Source organism: Artibeus jamaicensis, unplaced genomic scaffold (genome assembly GCF_021234435.1).
Source record: "Artibeus jamaicensis isolate MK-2021 breed Jamaican fruit bat unplaced genomic scaffold, CSHL_Jam_final scaffold_474, whole genome shotgun sequence".
Classification (NCBI taxonomy): Eukaryota; Metazoa; Chordata; class Mammalia; order Chiroptera; family Phyllostomidae; genus Artibeus; species Artibeus jamaicensis.
The window spans coordinates 47317734-47334423 of record NW_026522046.1 but is presented as its reverse complement, the minus strand read 5'-3'; the positions used below and the strand labels follow the sequence as shown (position 1 = coordinate 47334423).

The following is a 16690-nucleotide window of genomic DNA, read 5'->3' as shown; positions in this document are numbered from 1 at the left end:
CCTGTCACAGTCCCGTGCTGTCAATGAAAAAGGACTAGACTCAAGACAAGGTAAAGTGGGACTCAAGTCAGGCCGCGTGACCGGGAACCCACGGGTTGCCCCATGGCGTTCTTCACGTGGGCTTGTGTCCTGTCCTTGTTCACCTGCACGACCTGTGCCTCAGTCCCCACCTCCTCGTTTAGGTCAGCTCTGTAGTGGCAGCCTCCTTTGCACTGGAAATGTACCTGTGCAAGGAAGTGAACACAGCCAGGCAGATTTCAGCCGGCGTGGGGCCACCTGGGCGAGCGGGAGACGTGCCGGAGGGGGAAGGAGGACTGCGGGTCAGCCCTGAAACGCGATCTGAATGTCACAGATTGGTCATCGCCCCACAGGTGCTGCCGGGAGGGGACCCTGCAGAGAGAAGGCATCTCTGCGGAAATGAGTCCGCTCCTGCTGGAAAACCCGCCAAAGCAGCAGACCTTTAAATTGTTTATTTATAAGTCCCTGAGGTTTTCTTTGTATCCCCGAGTTAGCCTGCTTCATGATCCCTTGTGACGTGCAGCAGGAAACTTCACCAGCCATCAGCACCCTTGCCTCCTGCCTTCTACCCTTGAGTCTGTCACCCCCATGTGACCCTCCTGGGTATTTAAATAGCTAATCTGGTGCTGGCTGCCCTGGTCACAATGTGCAAATCTCCGAGTGACTCCACCGTGACCTTCACAGTTCTACTTGTTTGGTATTGCCTTTACACGGACTGACTCGGCCTTTGCTTAATAATTAAAAGCAGTCACTGAAGTGGTCACCCAAGTCTGTGGATAAGAACTTCTGGGAGCACCGTGTCCTGTGACATTCGCTTGTCCCCCAATGTAGGAAACCAGCCGAGAAACATATTCTCAAAAACCTCCTCAGGCTGGCCCGCACGTGGACGAACACACGCGTGTATTCCTTCACTCAGTACACGTTTGCTGAACGTCTCCCCAGCGCCCAGCACTGCTCCAGGCAGCAACAAACAAAATATATTCTTTGTCGCAGACTGATAACTGCTACGGGGAAGTGTGAGGCAGAGGAGGGGGGCAGAGCGCAGGGCTGTGTTTTAACGCTGGGGGTTTGTCCGTGTTCACCGCAGGTAGCAGTATTCTCTCTAGTCAAGACATGGAGAGGACCTCCGCGTCCTCTGACGGGTGAGTGGGTAGAGAAAATGTAAGATGTATACTCCACTGTGTATGTGATATTCTATTGTACATCTATAGAAATTGTTATTTTCTTCCTTCCCTAGTTTTGGCTTTGAGCCCACAGTCATTTTAAAACAATACATTTTGTGTAATTAATTTAAAAAAAACCGTGCAGAATTACATAAAAATGAAAACTTGTTTCCTAAGACTGTCTTTGAGAAGCCGGAGACTCCCCTCTCAGGGTCCGGGCGGAGCGACGCAGCCCCCAGAGTCAGTGTCAGCCTGAGTCGGTGGGTCCCCACGGGAGAAAAGGGTCAATCCGCCCGGGCAGGCGCCCCGTGGCCTCTCCTTTTTCATGCAGGATTTACCGCGCTCCCTTTTGGACACGCAGGCAGGACTCGGGATTCTGCAGTGGGGGACCAGCGGGGGAAGCTTAACGCCCAGCTCCTGGCAAAGTGGGGATTAGGTGTTTGGGGGTGGGGTGTGTTTGGAGGGTGGGGAGTGGTTTAAATGCCGAGTAATGGTTTCGGCAAACACCGGAGCGGCCGGTGGAACCAGGATTTTCCCACCGAAATCCACCAGGCCCGTGAGAAAGGCTGCCATTGGCCAGGCTCCCAGGTCACTCAAGCGCGGGAGAGGCGGGGAAGCAAACCCCGCCCAAGCCGCGGAGGATGGAGTTAGCGCCCGGGACTTCTGGTCAGCCCCGGACGGCGGGCACTGAACGGCGCCCGGCGAAGCTGCCCGCGCATCCAGGGGGGCGCAGTGGGAACCGGGTCCGGGCGGGAAGCAGACGCGGAACCGGGAGGAGCGCTAGCGTAGAGGGAGGGCCCAGAGAGCTGAATTAAACCCAGAGGGTGGGGCGCAGCGTCTCGGACCCAGCCGATTGCCCCCCGCGCGTCCAGCGCACCGCCCTGCAGCCGCCAAGCCCAGAGCGCGGCGTGGCTGCGCTCGAGTCCGAGGCGGGGGCAGTGGCCCTCGGCCCCGTGGCCCTTGCCACCTGCGCTCAGCAGCCTCAGGGAAAGGTCTTTGGCCAAGGACAGGAATCTGCGGCCATGGCCGAGGCCACAGAGCCAGACCAGGGCACCGCGGGTCCCCAGGAGCCCCCGGAGGGCCCAGCACTTCTGTTGGAGAGACCGGGGGAGCCAGGGGCCGTGGACCCGGAGGTGAAGGGGGAGGAAGCGAGCGAGGACCCCACAGGGACGCCGGGGGGCGAAGGGGCGGGCGCAGCCGCGACGGCCGCGGGGAAGGAGGGAGAAGACGCGGGGCCAGACGGAGGGCTCGGGGGCGAGCTGGAGCCCAGTGCCCGCAGTGAGTCTGGGGGTGAGACATCGGGCTCCAGCGGAGCGCAGGGCGAGGAGGAGGCCCCGAAAGGAGACCCGGAGGGCGAGGGCACCCCCGGGGGAGGGGAGGAGACGAGCGGCGCGGAGCAGGTGCAGGAGGCGAGTCCCGGGAGCTACTCACAGAGTGGGGCCCTGGGAGAGGCTCGGGGGGAGCCCGGGGAACCCGCGGTCCCCGAGGCAGAGGAGAAGGCGGAGTGTGGGCCGGAGGGACCGGGAAGCAGCGCGCCCGGGGCCAGCGAGGACCCCGAGGGGCCGCCGGGGGCCTGCGTGGAGGCGGAGGGACCGGCAGGAGGGACGCCCGGGGCAGAAGAGGAGCCTCAGGACGCAGGGGACTGCAGCCCTCAGCCTCAGGCAGAGTTGACTGAGGCTGCCGTGGCGGAGAGTGGGGGCTGCAGCCGCCGGGAGCTGGCGGGGGAGCTTCAGGGTGCAGAGGTGGGAGCTGTGGAGGAGCCCGGGGCCTCGGGAATAGAGGACTCAGAGGAAGCGGCCCCCGGGGACTCGAGGGCGGACGCCGGTGAGGACGGGGACCAGGAGGGCCCCCAGGAGGAGGTGGAAGGTCCCGAGGAGGAGAAGCGAGAGCCCAGCCCAGAGGGGACAGGCGAGGAGGGGCCCACCGACAGTAGCTCGGCCGCGCAGACCGGGGAGACCAGGGAGACCGAGGAGACCGGGGAGACCAGGGAGACCGAGGAGACCGGGGAGACCGGGGCCACAGAGCTGTGCAACCACCTGGCGGAGGAGGGCAGCGCCGGGGGCGCGGAGGAGACGGCGAGCGTGAACGGCGGCGGGGAGGACGGCGAGGCATCCGAGGAGGGGGTCCCCAGCCAGGACCACGACATCACGCTCTTCGTGAAGGTAAATCTCACCGTACCCAACTTGTGAGACCTCCCCTCTCATCCTTGGTCCTGGTCTTTTCTGGTCCCAGAGGGACCATCCAGAGGCCTGACCTAGGCGTCCTGATGGTCACCCAGCGCACTCAGCCCCCGGTGGGGGGCGGGGGAGGCGGGACAGCCTGGGTTTCATGGAGGAGAGCGGGAGAAGCATTTGGGGACGACATGCTTGTTTGGAAGTGGAGGCTGGGACAGAGGTGATGGACAGTTAGGGTGCCACTGGCCTCCCCACTGTCCTTTGTCCTGAAAATCCCATTGGCTCTTCAGGTTAGGAGGTGATGAAAGAATTCACCCAAAAAAGGCATAGACCCCACTAATGCACAGAACAAGCTCTGCCTAAGGAAGCTCTGACACTGGACGTGAAAAAACGCACACCGGGAGTTGTCACCGGGAGGTGTGATGGGAGACGCACCCAGGACTCACACCCCAGGGGCCCCGAGCCTCTGGCCAACACTATCAGTTCCGACAAGGAGTCCCATTTGGGTAGAGTAGATAAAGTATATTTGGGAGAAAAGTAGAATTTCATTTAAACCATACTATTTATGGAGCATGTTAGCGTCTGTTTCGGAAGGAGGGTGCTGGTGACTCCCACAGCATCTGCTTTTAGGTCATATTTTCAGCCTCACTTCAGATAGGAGGGTGCGACGATTTTGTTGAACGATCTGTGAGAGACATGCCTGAGGAAGTTGCAGGTTTAAATGAAATGAGCATTGTTACAAGGCATCGCGGGCAGCGGAGGAGGCCTCCCGCAGCTCACACGGGGATCGTTGTTCAAAGGGCCCTCCGTGCGAGCCCTTTGTCCAGCCTGAGAAAGCAGCAGGTATATAATAAGGTCAAGAATGTGCACTGCACGTCGAATCATAATCCTTCCAAAATACCCTAGGCTTGTAAGAGCCAGTTAAAATGTAAGCAAATTCTAATGGGGGGGGGGAGAAAGAAATGTCCCCAAAGTGATTAACTGCAGAATTTCAGCAATTGCTTGTTGGGGCAAGGGCATTAGGAGGGAAAGGCACGCGTTTGGCTTCTTCCCTGGTGAGATGGAGCAGTGCCAAGCCCTTTTTAAGACCCCGGCGCAGTTGAAGGTTCTGTGTGGGGCAGGACCTGAGGACACAAGCCCCAGGACACCCCGAGGAGCCGGACGGAGGCCTGCGGGGTTGGACCAGGGAGCAGGCCCTGGGTCAGGGTGCTGCAGGGAGGCCCGCACCTGCCGCTCGGTTGAGAAAACTGCTGTCCTTCCGGGTGCAGGCACACGCGGCTGCGCCATCCCAGCCTCTTGGTACCGTTTGAGAGGCAGAAACTGCGTTCCGACCAGTCTTCCCTTCTCGGCCCTCTCCAACCTAGTCCCTTGGTGATGGAAAGTGACCTGGGGAAAGGACTGGATTGTTCTGTTTCTTAGTGTTCAGTTCTTCAGCTGTTTGTTGCAGAATTTCAGATAAACCCACACTCAGTCAGGCCACAGGGCCCTTCCTGAGGTAATTCCTGCTCCCTGGGCATTGTCTGGGTGTCCCCACCCTTGGTCACCTGTGTACCCCTCTGCCAGCTATCTTGAACTACTGGCTGTCCTTTGAGAGAACACATTTTTCCACCCTTAAAGTTTTGACTGTTCCACACCCTCTCATATGTCCGAGATTTGGAGCAGGTATGGGCCCCTCTGGGAAGTTGTGTCCGCCCCACTGTGGGTTGGATGAGCTCTGCTGAAGCCCCCCTCACACCCGACACGACCCCTGTGCACCCTATCTCCTCCCTCAACCCTGTGGAGCCCATCCCCCAGCTCCGGTGTGGGACATCGGTCTGGGACCTGGTGAAAGTGTGGTTGCGAGGCTGCCTGCCCCAGGGAGCGGGCTGGGGTTGGCAACAGCATGGACCTCAGAGCGAGAGGGTGCCCGGATCACATCCTGGCGCTGCTACTTGCTTGCTGTGGGACCTTGGGCAGGTTCCTTGACCTTTCTGTGCCTTTGTTGCTTGTGGATAAAATGGGGACTCCACTAGTGTCTACCCAGTGAGGTTGGTGTGGGGAGTCAAGAATTAAATACAGGACTTGGAATAGTACGTGGATTGAAAGAAGTGTAGTGTCCGCGGGAGTTGTTACTGTTAAGTCCAGCAGCTCTCACTGCTTTTGCCCGCAGACACCCCCCTTCCTCTTTCATCCCTGCCCTTTTATTCTAAAGGGAAAATGCCTCCAGCTACCTAATTAGCTCCATTCCCCAGGGAGAAGAATGTGAGGAAAAGTAAAAAGAAGTTGTTTTCTCAGATTCTGCGTGGGAGTGGTTTGCGCTGGCAGAGGCGGGGGGCATGTTACGGGCAGCTTACCCCTTCAGGAGACAAACAGCTTTCCAAACAGTGGGATCGGTTTTCAACCAACTGCTGCCTGATCCAGCTTCTGAGGGTCACCTAAGATGTGTCTCCGAGACTGGCCGAGGCCTCTCACTTTCTTCTTATCCTACAAATCGTTCCATTAAAAACAACACAAAAGGCCCAGAGCAAAAAAAGCAAGCAAAACCCCATTACTCTGTTGTTTTCGTAATACTTGATTCCCAATCCTTACGTTAGTTCAGATAGGATTTCTTTGCCAGCGTCAGCCTTTTCTAGGCCCTTCCTTGGGCTCCATTTTATTTGCACTCTATTCTGAAGTGGCCCTCTGACCTCTTGGGTGTTGTCGACAGGTCTGGGCAGGTGTGTCGTGGTGAGTTTGCTCCGCCACCGCTGGCGTGTGGCACCCCAGAGCGGTCCCTCAGGGAGAGGGGCGAGGTGTTCTCCCGAACATTGCCCTGGTCTCTGGGCAACAGCCCAGCAAACCCAGCTTGAGAGTGGTTAGCCTGTACCCTCTTGTGAACTCTTCACTTTCACATTTCTCCCTATTATTAAAAATAAATGTCATGGCTCCAAATGTACCAGCAAGTCATGACCCAGGACCCAGGAATATGTAGTAATACAATCGGCTTTTAATTTTGGCCACCTGTGGTTGGTATACCCCATCTTAGTAGGAACCACCATCCTACTGTTGTCCTAGGAAGTATGTGAGGATGTATTGCTGGGTGTGGGAGGACCAGGAACGTCTAGAACAGGCCAGAGGAAGCGCCTTGAATTAGCGTATGGTGAGCCAGTTCCTGATCGTGCCCACTTTTAGTTTTATTTTCTCAAAGACGTGTTCACTTGTCATCAGATTACAGGGAGACCTTGCAACACATTCCTTGAGAAAGATTCTTTTCTTCTGTGCTCATAACAACAAAGGTCAACAGCAGAACAGCACACCAACATAAGAGGGACTCGGGACAGAACACTGACCACAAAGGATGAGGTCAGGCCTTTGGAAGCTGTGGGGATTCGGTCACTAAGGAAATCTCATTTACAGGTGGGGCTCTCAGGGCCTACCCGTGGGGGCAGGGTCTAGGGGTGGGGTAGTCTGGGCTGCGGGTTTGCTGGAAAATTCCTCATACTTACCTGCCCTGTGATCCGTGAATAATCCTGGGCCAGGGTCTAAGAATCTCTCCAATTCTGTTTTGGATGTTGTGCATTTAACTGTTAACACAGAGCTATTGCTGAGCTCGGAAACTTGCCATCACACGGGTTCGTCGGAGAGGTGAAGCTAAGAGTGGGACGAGGAAAAATCAAGAGAGATGGTCTTTGAATATTTGTCACCTAGAAATGCCTTCCCCAATCAGTCATCAGTCAAGCCATCCGAACTTTGTCACACCGCCCAGCTGGTGGCAGGATGGGAGTGGGTCAGGGACCCGCTGGGAGCAGCGGCTGAGTGACCTCTGGTAGACCAGTAGGCCACGGCTCTCTGCTCGTTGCCTGGGAGAGAGTGTGTTGAGGCCTGTTGTGTGGGCATTGGTCTCCAAGGAGCTCGGAAGGGGGTGTTACTTTCGTAAGTACTTGTGGACTGTGTGTTCTGAAGGGAAATGAGTAAAAAGGCACTTCTGTGACTCCAATTTTCCCCTCAAAATGATGTTTTTTGGTTACTGGTTTTCTGAGTGTCTTGTACAACTTGCACACCATGACACGTATGGAATTTGTAGAGCGTTGGGTAGGGTGGAAACTGAGGCGGAACGTCACGTTTTGCTCAGCTCTTACACACGTGTGCACACACGGCGCGTGAGCACCAGGTGAGAGCCCGAGGCATCCCCACTGCCCATCCTGGCAGCGGTCACGGTGGGCTGTCCATCAGCACTTTCTGGTGGTCACTGGGTCAAGGTGACTCAGCCAGTGAGGAGCTGGACGCAAGACCTGCCCCCTAGTGTCCTGGTCCGGTGTCCTCTTGTGAAAGGCGAGAGCCACGCTCCTCTGTGAGGACACTCGGGCAGCAGCCTGCAGACGTGGGAGCCCACAGGGCTGCGGGGACTTGTGGCCCCTCCTGCCGTGTCCCCATCCGGCCGAGAGGTCATGTGCTCTGGACGGAAGGGGGCAGCTCCAGCGTGAGCCCCTCCTCCTCCTCCTCCTGCTGGCCAGTCCTGTTTCTATGCCGGCTTTCCCGCAGCCCATCCTTCCCCACTGGGTCCCTCAGCTACCCTGCCTCCTTGAGTATCAGAAAAAATCTTCAGAAACACCACCCTGGGCCCGCTAAGCAGGTCAGTTCACCCTTCCGTGTCAGGCACACTGGCAAATGAGACCTAGAACTTGAAGGAAGGGTCACATCCAGAGCCCTGATCCGTGCACTGGGATCAGGAGCATCATAGCGCCAGAGGCTGATCTGCTCCCTCGGCGCCCGCGGGATTATCACATCCTGCATGTCAGGCACCGTGTGTGGGTCTGGGGACACAGGGTTGAGCCAGACTGGTGGGCGTCTGCCCTCACAGAGCTCGCCATCCAGCACACAGGACAGGGACTGAGCCAGTGCTGTGTGGAGGGGACCAGAGCCCTGGTGGCAGGGACCACGCAGGCTGCTGGCCGTTGCTCTCCTGCCCCCAGTCCCTAGTCCCTAGCGCAGGGTGTGGCACAGAACCAGCACCCAGTTAGTGCAGGGAGGAAAGGAAAGTGGGAGCCGGGGAGTGGGCGGGAGGCTGGGGTACGGTGGCAGTCACGAAATGGGACCTGACTAACCCTGCCGTGGACACACAGTGAGTGGGACCCTTTGCTCATCCTTGCTGTAAATTCATCCTCCAGGATTCTCTAAACCAGGCTGGCCTTGCTCCGGCCATTCTCTGAGCTCCTGTGACCTTCAGCAGAGATCGGCGTCCTCTGAGGGCTGGGGAGGCAGACGTTTGAATCCTCTAAGCCTCGCCTCCCCCATGGTTGATTTTCTCGGCTCCTTTTTGGACCCAGCGGTGATTGACACCCGGGCTCCGGGCCTGGGTGTGGCTGCTCCCTCAGCTTTCCCCAACTTGCTGAATCTAAGGGAAAACAGATGCCCCTCCTCGTTCAGGTCACGTCTTTTTTCGTATGCGTGAGATTGAGCGTGCCTCTACACGGAAATGTTTAAACGCTGCTGGTCCCTACTTTTCTGTGAGCTGGCTGCTGCGTCCTTTGCCTGTTCAAATTGCCTTTTAGGCTTGCTCTTCCCGATTTTTATATCAAGAAACGCAAACCTCTGTTGGTGATGTGAGTTTCAGAGATTTTTACGGGGCTGCTCTATTCGTACTGGAGTAACTTACCCCTTTAGTCGTAGTAATTTCTTGGAATTCATTCATGGGGAAACAGGACGTACGCTCTGATACTCTCAGAAATGTTACCTGCACCTACTGGAATCTTGAAATGCTGCTTTACTTTATATTCTATAACTTTCATCCCGAGGGAGTGTGTCTTTCAAGTCTTGCATTTCTCACTTTCTTTTTGTTTTTAATCCACACCTGATGTTTTCCCCCATTGCTTCTAGAGAGAGAGGGAGAGAGAGAAACATTGATCTGAGAGAGAAACATGGACTGTCTCTCACAGATGCCTGGACAGGGGATCGAACCCACAACCAAGGTGTGTGCCCTGACCGGGAATCGAACTTGCAATCTTTCAGTTACGGGACAATGCTCCAGCCACCTGAGCCACACTGTCCAGAGCTCTCCCTTCCTTTTAATTAGCAGGTTATTTTTTATCAGGCACATAGCCTTTCAGGATCAAATTCTTTTTTTACACCGTAAGAATTCCTATTTGAAATAAAGTTTACTGCTCTGTCTTTGATCTTGCCTGGCACCTATCGGATGAATTTGAGTCCCGCAAATACAAGCCACCGTGGAGAGTAATCACCTGTGATGGGTGAGGGCGCAGCATTGTCTGTGAGGGTGTGTCTCCCGGACAGGTGGGCCCGCGTTCCCAGCTTGTTGAGCGAAGTAACCGAAGCGCAGTGAGCACGTCGGCAAACCCTGTGTTTGGAGGTCCAGTGGGATGTGGAAGCTTGTGGCCAGTGACTGAGGGGTGGAGCCGAAAGACGCGAGCCTCGGGGATCGTCCGGGAAGGCAGTTTCGGATCTTCTGAGAGCACAGCTCTGTGGAGAGATGGAGGCTGTGTGGACACGCGCGTGTCCTTCTCCGGTCTGCGGGGCGCCCCCAGTCATACATGTGCCCGCGAGGAAACGGCAGATTCAGACTCCTCCAATTCCAGGCTTTCACGAGGTCACTGGGCTCTACCCCTAACTGACTCCTTCTCTCCCTTCTGTGCTTGGTCGTCCACGTGAAGGTTGAGTTTCGTGATGTGCAGAGAAGGAAGAGCTGCTAGTCCGTGTCCCGTGTTGCAGAGTTAGTATTTGGGACCCAAGAGATGGTTTAAAGCAAATATGTATTGATTACCTGCCGCACGTCAGACAATGTGCCAGGGGCTGGGGTTACGACAGCCACCAACAGTGATGAAGACAGCTTTCCTGGAGTCTTCGCCTAGCGAGCGACCCAGAAGGAAGCCATTAAAATAGGAAGCAATTGCCTGGAAGGGCAGGGTGGCCAGTGGGCAGTGACAGCCAGGTGACAACTGAGCTTTGGCTTCTCGATGTGTGAGTGAGGGTTCTGCCCTCCGCTGTGCCCTCTTCTCTCCGGGACACTGTGCCATGCACACGAGGGACGGACAAATGACTGAAGACGAAGGGCAGGCAGGGCTGCTGGAGCGGGGGAGGCATGCGTGGTCCCAGGTGACGACACATGTTTTGCAGAGTGTACCTTCTGTAGCCCATGACCCAGCGCGGCCTCACCCGCCAGACCCAGCTTTGGTCTGAGCACAGCCCTGCAGCTGCTGTTCAAGTCCCTGCCTGGGTGGGGAACCTCACACTCGCCTTTGCTTCTGTGGCAGGAGAGAGACTATGGCAGGGATGTAGGTGCCGACCAGCATGGGGGAGGGTGACAGAGGTCTCTCTGTGCTGGCCAGCTGGTGGACGGGCTGGTCTGAGGGGCCCAGGGTGGGGTCTTGGTAGGATGTCTGGGGGGTTGGGCTCAGCTGGGACTGTCAACTGGGGCACCTTCAGGTGTCCCCTGTGGTGTGTGGCCTTGATGGGAGGGGGGCCAGGCAGAAACCGCAGAGCCCTGAAGGAGGAAGAGCACACAGCTCACTCCCACCCGATTCGGGAGAACCAGGCCCGCTTCTCCGTGGGGCTGGGGTCAGAGGGTGTGCAGCCGTGTGTGCACCACGCACTGTATGATTTTAGCGTGTGCCATAATGCTCAGGTCATTTACTTATGGCTCCAGTTCTTTACGAGCTTGAATTGGTTTAAGAAAAGTTTAGCAGTATCTAAACTTTTTAAAGTTTAGCAGTGGAGTGTTTTTAAACAATATATATTCAGTGACGGACAGAGCAAAGTGTCTGCAGCATTGACTACTGGTGCCGACCCCAAAGACAGGAAGTCACCCACAGCCACGTGACCCCAGCAGCGGGCGGGGGCCAGTCTGGCTGCCCCACACGCCCTTAGGCGGTCACTTCTCTGTCCTCCCTGAGAAGCAGGAGACACCGGGGAGGTGATGCCCGCCACCCAGTGCCCCTCGTCTCCGAGTGTGCGAGTGCATAGCTGTCCTCGAGGTCAGTGCCCTCCACGAGCCCGTGGGGGGCTGCTGGGCAAGGCGGGGGCCTGGGCCTGTTCTGTCTGAGGCTTTATGTCTGTGGTTTCTAACCCTCTGGGGTCGGGGGGCGGGGACTGGGATGCTGCGGTCCAGTAGGAGGACCCTCGTCAGGTACCCGCGGCAGCTCCCCCAAAGCTTGGGTCCACCTTTAGCTGCAGTGGGGTGGGGGACAAGGGCTCAGGCTGGGGGACGTCTTTGCTGCCTTGGTGGGAGTCCCCGGGGGTCCTGGTGGGGCTCCTGGGACAGCTGCCACTCCGCATGCACAGGCAGGGAGCAGACCCCGCCGCCGGGAGCTGAAGGCCGCACAGGATCGCGGGGTTACAAGTCTGGAACCTGGGAACACCAGGCTTTCTCCCTAAGTGAGGGAAATTAATACCTTTTTGGTGCCTTCAGTGTCAGGGCCTTGGAGGCGGCAAGTTCAAAGACGCTTGAAAAGGCTTAACCTCTCCCCAGCTTTCTTCCCTTTGAGCTGCCGGCTGGTGCCCTCGGCTCTGCTCCCACGAGCAGCCAGACCGGGCGAAGTTCTGGGCCGCTCTCAATGGCCTCTTTGTGTCCTTTAACTCTCTGAACAGAGAGCCCAGCGCGCAGGAAAACCTAGGAGCTGTGAATACATTGGATACGGAGGGGGATATTCCAACCAACGGGTGACAACGATTCTTCGCGTCGCAAACAGCGGTAACACAGTGACATTGAGCTGCCAGCCCGCAGATTCTGGGGCTTATGGTAGACACGCTGTGCGGCCCATCACTGTGTGTGTGTGTCTATGTGTTTGTAGCATGTATACATACATATACTGTATGTATATACACACATGTATGTATATATTGCATTGTATGTATGTATATACTGTATATAATGTGTGTACACATACACACACGGCATTGCTTCTAGACACTGCTGACGTTTTCTCAAGTGAGTAAAGAATAGATTCTGTAAATGTGTGATCAGAGCGTTTTGGCACAAGATACAGTGCAGGGTGTGGCTTCCAGACGGCTGTGGACACTTTGCCGTCCCCCCACTGAGAAGCGGGTCTGGTTCTCCCACTGCACCCGCCCGGACCGGCCTGACCGCATGGGGATGCCCCGAACCCCGGAGCCATGCAGCTGTGCTTTCCCCCTTCGTGCTGTGCAGCGTCTGCCCGGTCCCCTGGTCACCTTTTAAAAAAACTTTAAAGATGTCTGGATTCCAGTCGACAAGCGGTATCGCACTGGTTTCAGCTGTACGACGTGGTTAGGGGGCATCTGCGTGACCTAGGAAATGGGTGTCCTGACCAGGCTGGCACCCAGCAACACCCTCTGCAATTACTACAGTGGGACTGACTGTGTCCCTGTGCCGGGCTCTGCACCCCTGAGCTGTTTTTGTAATGGATGGTTTGTGCTTCTTCATCCCTTCACCTTCTCCACCCCGTGTCCCAAACCCCTTCCATTCCCTTGTCCGTCCAAGGTTACCATGCCCCAGGGGACACCTAAAGGTGCCCCAGTCAACAGTCCCAGCTGAGCCCAGCCCCCCAGACATCCTTCCCAGACCCCACCCTGGGCCCCTCAGACCAGCCCGTCCACCAGCTGGCCACCACGAGAGACCCTTTGTCACCCTCCCCAATGCTGGTCGGCACCTACGTCCCTGCCATAGTCTCTCTCCTGCCACAGAAGTGGAGAAGAGAACGTGGTGTTCCCCAGGCAGGGACTTGAACAGCAGCTGCAGGGCTGTGCTCAGACCAAAGCTGGGTCTGGCGGGTGAGGCCGCGCTGGGTCATGGGCTACAGAAGGTACACTCTGCAAAACATGTGTCGTCACCTGGGACCAGGCAACGCCTCCCCCCGCTCCAGCAGCCCTGATTGTATGCTGTCCTCATTCATGTGTCTGTCAACTGTGCTGCGTCCCCCAGAGAGAAAGGGGCACAGCAGAGGGCAGAGCTCCCGCTCAGAGATGCCGCGTGGAGCAGGCAGATCAGCCGGCCAAGCCTTGGTTCAGCCCCCGACTCACAGAATCACGGGCTGACGGGACACTGGCACGTTGGGCTGCCGCATTCGGGGGTAGGTTGTTTTGCAGCAATAGGTAAGTGGGACACATGGTTCCTGTCTCTTTTAAGCTGTGAAATCCGGGTGAGTGAAAGGACAGGGTCAAGGTCAGAGGGTCAAAGTCAGAGGGTCAAAATAAGAGGTAGGGAGTTGTTTGCAGAAGTTCAAAGTCAGGACCAGGGCAGGCGAAAGGACTCCCCCCTGCGGCCAGGCCTGGGTTTGATGCTGGCGCTTTCTCAGCACGCCCCCCTCCCCCCCAGTCACTGCCGGAACCCTCCCAGTCCCTCAGGAACGCAAACCACCGGGCCCTATGAAAACAGGCTGAGTTATTAAGCAGGCTTTCCAGAACAAGACGGCCCTTTGTTGGAATAATTCCTTGTGAGAATTTTACAAGGAAATACGTTTTTCATCTCCGTGTAAAACCTTCAGTTGGTATCAGGCCATATTATTAAACAAGGATTAAAAGTAGCCCTGGAGTTTTTAAAGCATAATTCGCACAGGAGGGTAAGTGGCAAGTTCCATTTTGGTCGTCCACATACTTCTCGTGACTTGATCCAGCCGGCCGTGACAATGGACAGGAGCGGAGCTGAGCCTTGGGCCAGAATTTAAAGCTAAGAGCGTTTGGGTTCAATGATTGAGCTGTGCGGGCAAGGGTGGCCGGCCACCTAATCCATCCAAATACATTGATTGTTACCACAGTGGAAAAGAGCAAATGCTCTCAGCATTGGGGACGCGGTTAGGATTAACAGGCTTTTTGAGTAGTTCAGAGCCATGTTTCAAATCTTAAGGCTGACATTACGTTTCTTGGGACGGAGGTGTAATGGTGGAAGAAGTTATTCTTAAGTTCTGAGGACGTGGGAGAGTGAGAGAAGCACGTCCCGAGACCGAGCATCGGCTCCCTGGTGGTCTGGGGTGAGGAACCTAATCAACCGCGTTAGCGATGGTGCGCAGTGGGCATCGACCGCGGCTGCGCACGTGGGCGGATGGCCTGAACCATTGGTAAGCTCTGCGATCAAAGTCCGTGTGGAAAGTGTTACTAACTGTGCACGCTTTTACTAATTTACTAATTTCCGTGACAAGCTCACAAGAAGTGCAGTGCATGATATTTGCATCTCCAGAGACGCTGGTACAATATCCCTAAGCGACACCCATGAGACCTGGAACCCAGGTGCAGAAGGGAAGCCTGAGTGGTCGGACTCCTGCGCAGGCGCAGCCGCTTCCATCCAGGCTCCGGGTTTGGTCTGTAGTTTCTGTCCTCGCTGGGTACTTGTTGCTCCACTAGAGGGCGGAAAAGGGCAGGCAAGAGGCAGTGGGGACAGGGGCCTGCCCGGTGGCTTCCTGTCCAGTTAGCATTCCCTCTGCCTTGTCGAAAAGGTAAAGAAGCGGAGAAGCCTGACAGGTGACCCGCTTGTGGGATGGCCCAACTGGAATCGCTGGCCTGTTACTTGCCAGCAGCCCCTCTGGACCTTGGTGGTCACCCCTGCGCTACACTTGCAGAATAGCAGGAGTCTGGCAGGGTGCCCTCTGCTTTCAGCTTGCTCCGCATGGGCCCTCCTCTCTCATAAGTCCATGGTGGCCTGTCCCCGCCACACCCCACTGGCCTCAGCCCCATCCTGCACCTCACTGAGAAGTGTGGGCAGGACCCCTAGGGACTGCGCCTTCCCCTGCACCAAGTGCAGGAAGCAGAGAGGGGGGAACTCTGGGCCGAGGGATGATTACTCAGAGGGTGGCCGGGAAGGGTGGTCAGACTAGGTGGGTGGCGCGCTCAGGACCATGAGGCAAGAGGACGGGTCTCTGTGTCTGCTGTTCCAGAATTCAAGTGGGGGCAGCAGATTCGGACGGTAGCATCAGAATCTCCTCTCCAAAGAAAGCCACTGTCCAGCATTTCTTGCCCCTCACAGAAATTGTGACATTAGCTGAGTGCATTAGGGACTGGCCTCTCTGTCACACTGCTACTGGCTTTCCCCCATGTCATCGCTGTCATCCGCTTAGGGGGTGGATGACATCTTTCAGAACACGGTACCTTTCATGGGTGACTCCTCCCCTAATTTTGTGGTTGATGGGGCATTTCTGTGAACGTTCCCTTAACTCTTGCCAAAGAAAAGAATCTGTTGTATCATTGTTTCCATGGGAAAACCAGTCAATGTATCAATTCAACTCATGTCATCTTTCCCAGGAACACAGGCCACTTACGAAGAATGTCTTTCCTCTAAACAGGTATCAGCCACTGATACTTCAGAAACAGGAGTTTTTAAAATCCCTCGTCCAGATTTCTAGAACTCCACGCCTGTGGCATACTTTGGCGAATTAGGTGAATTAGCTTTGCAAGGTTTGTTGAATATTACTAAATATTACTAAAATCTTACTTCCGGCACCAGTGGCATCTGAATAAAGATGGAAATAGGTAAAAATCCCCTGAAATTATTCAACTACCCACAGAGGATAATGTCTGAAGTGAGTTCACAGCTCTAGATTTCTCTGATGTAGGTGGTTTTCGATGTTCTCAACACAGCGAGTAACCCAAACTGGGCCAGGAAGAGAGCGAAACCGGTGAAGCCGGGGACGCTGGCTCTTCTCTGGGTGGACCCGTCCTCCTGCCCCCTGTCACTGTGCCCTGGACACATCGAAGACAGCGGATGTTCTGTTCACAGTGCGGCGGAGTGCTGGCTGCTGAGGGGACCGATTGATGGGCTCACACATTCATTCACCGATTTGGCAACATTATGGAGCATCCTGAATTCCATAAAGGAAAACCCTTGATCATTTTTGCGGTTTTCTCTTTCAGAGTGAAGGGTTGTGTTCCTGGTGTGGGGCACTCCATGCTTTTTGCCCTTTTCGCTCTGTACCTGACTTTGTCAAGTTGACCTTGACTGAATAGATTCGCAGAGGAGATGGTGTCAGGCCAGCCCCTGTCAGTGTCCCCCCTCCTGGTGTTGGTTGGGGGTCTCTGTGCCCACCGTCCTGTGGATCCTTACAGCCACCAGTGTGGATCTGGACGGAGGTGTGGTCCAGAGGGCCCGCCCAGATCCGGTGTAGCTGGTGCGATGGGGGGCTGGACATGTAGCCCCCTCGGGGTTGGAAAAACCTGAGACACAGCAAGTCTCCCCCTTCCTTTAAATCCTCTGAACTTTGTTACTTTCTTGTGTGTGGTTGCCTTTGCATCAGTGACAGATAAGTGAGAGCACTCACAGAATCAGAATCTCACGTACCATTCTCGTCCGAAGGAGGTCCGTCTTTCCCCATGGAGTTCATCGCCGACAGGCAGGTGCCTGCTGCAAAATATCGTCACGTTATTCTATGCAGAAAGCAACCTTTTGTTGCCTCCTTTCCG

The 16690-nt window shown here is 56.0% G+C and overlaps 1 protein-coding gene across 2 annotated transcripts in view; it reads left to right on the top strand.

Moving 5' to 3' along the window:
- The first annotated feature begins 1111 nt into the window (after positions 1-1111).
- The window catches only part of CLIC6 (chloride intracellular channel 6), a 37477-nt gene continuing 21898 nt past the window's right edge, over positions 1112-16690 (top strand). Inside the window, exon 1 of one of the 2 annotated variants that reach the window (XM_053658055.1) lies at positions 1112-1160. Coding sequence is in view for 1 of the 2 variants with exons in the window: in XM_037127220.2 (XP_036983115.2) it covers positions 2204-3343 (1140 nt within the window). In the remaining variant the exon portion in view is untranslated. Of the gene's footprint in view, positions 1161-2111; positions 3344-16690 lie in introns of those variants that run through there. The other variant, XM_037127220.2, reaches the window with a different exon arrangement.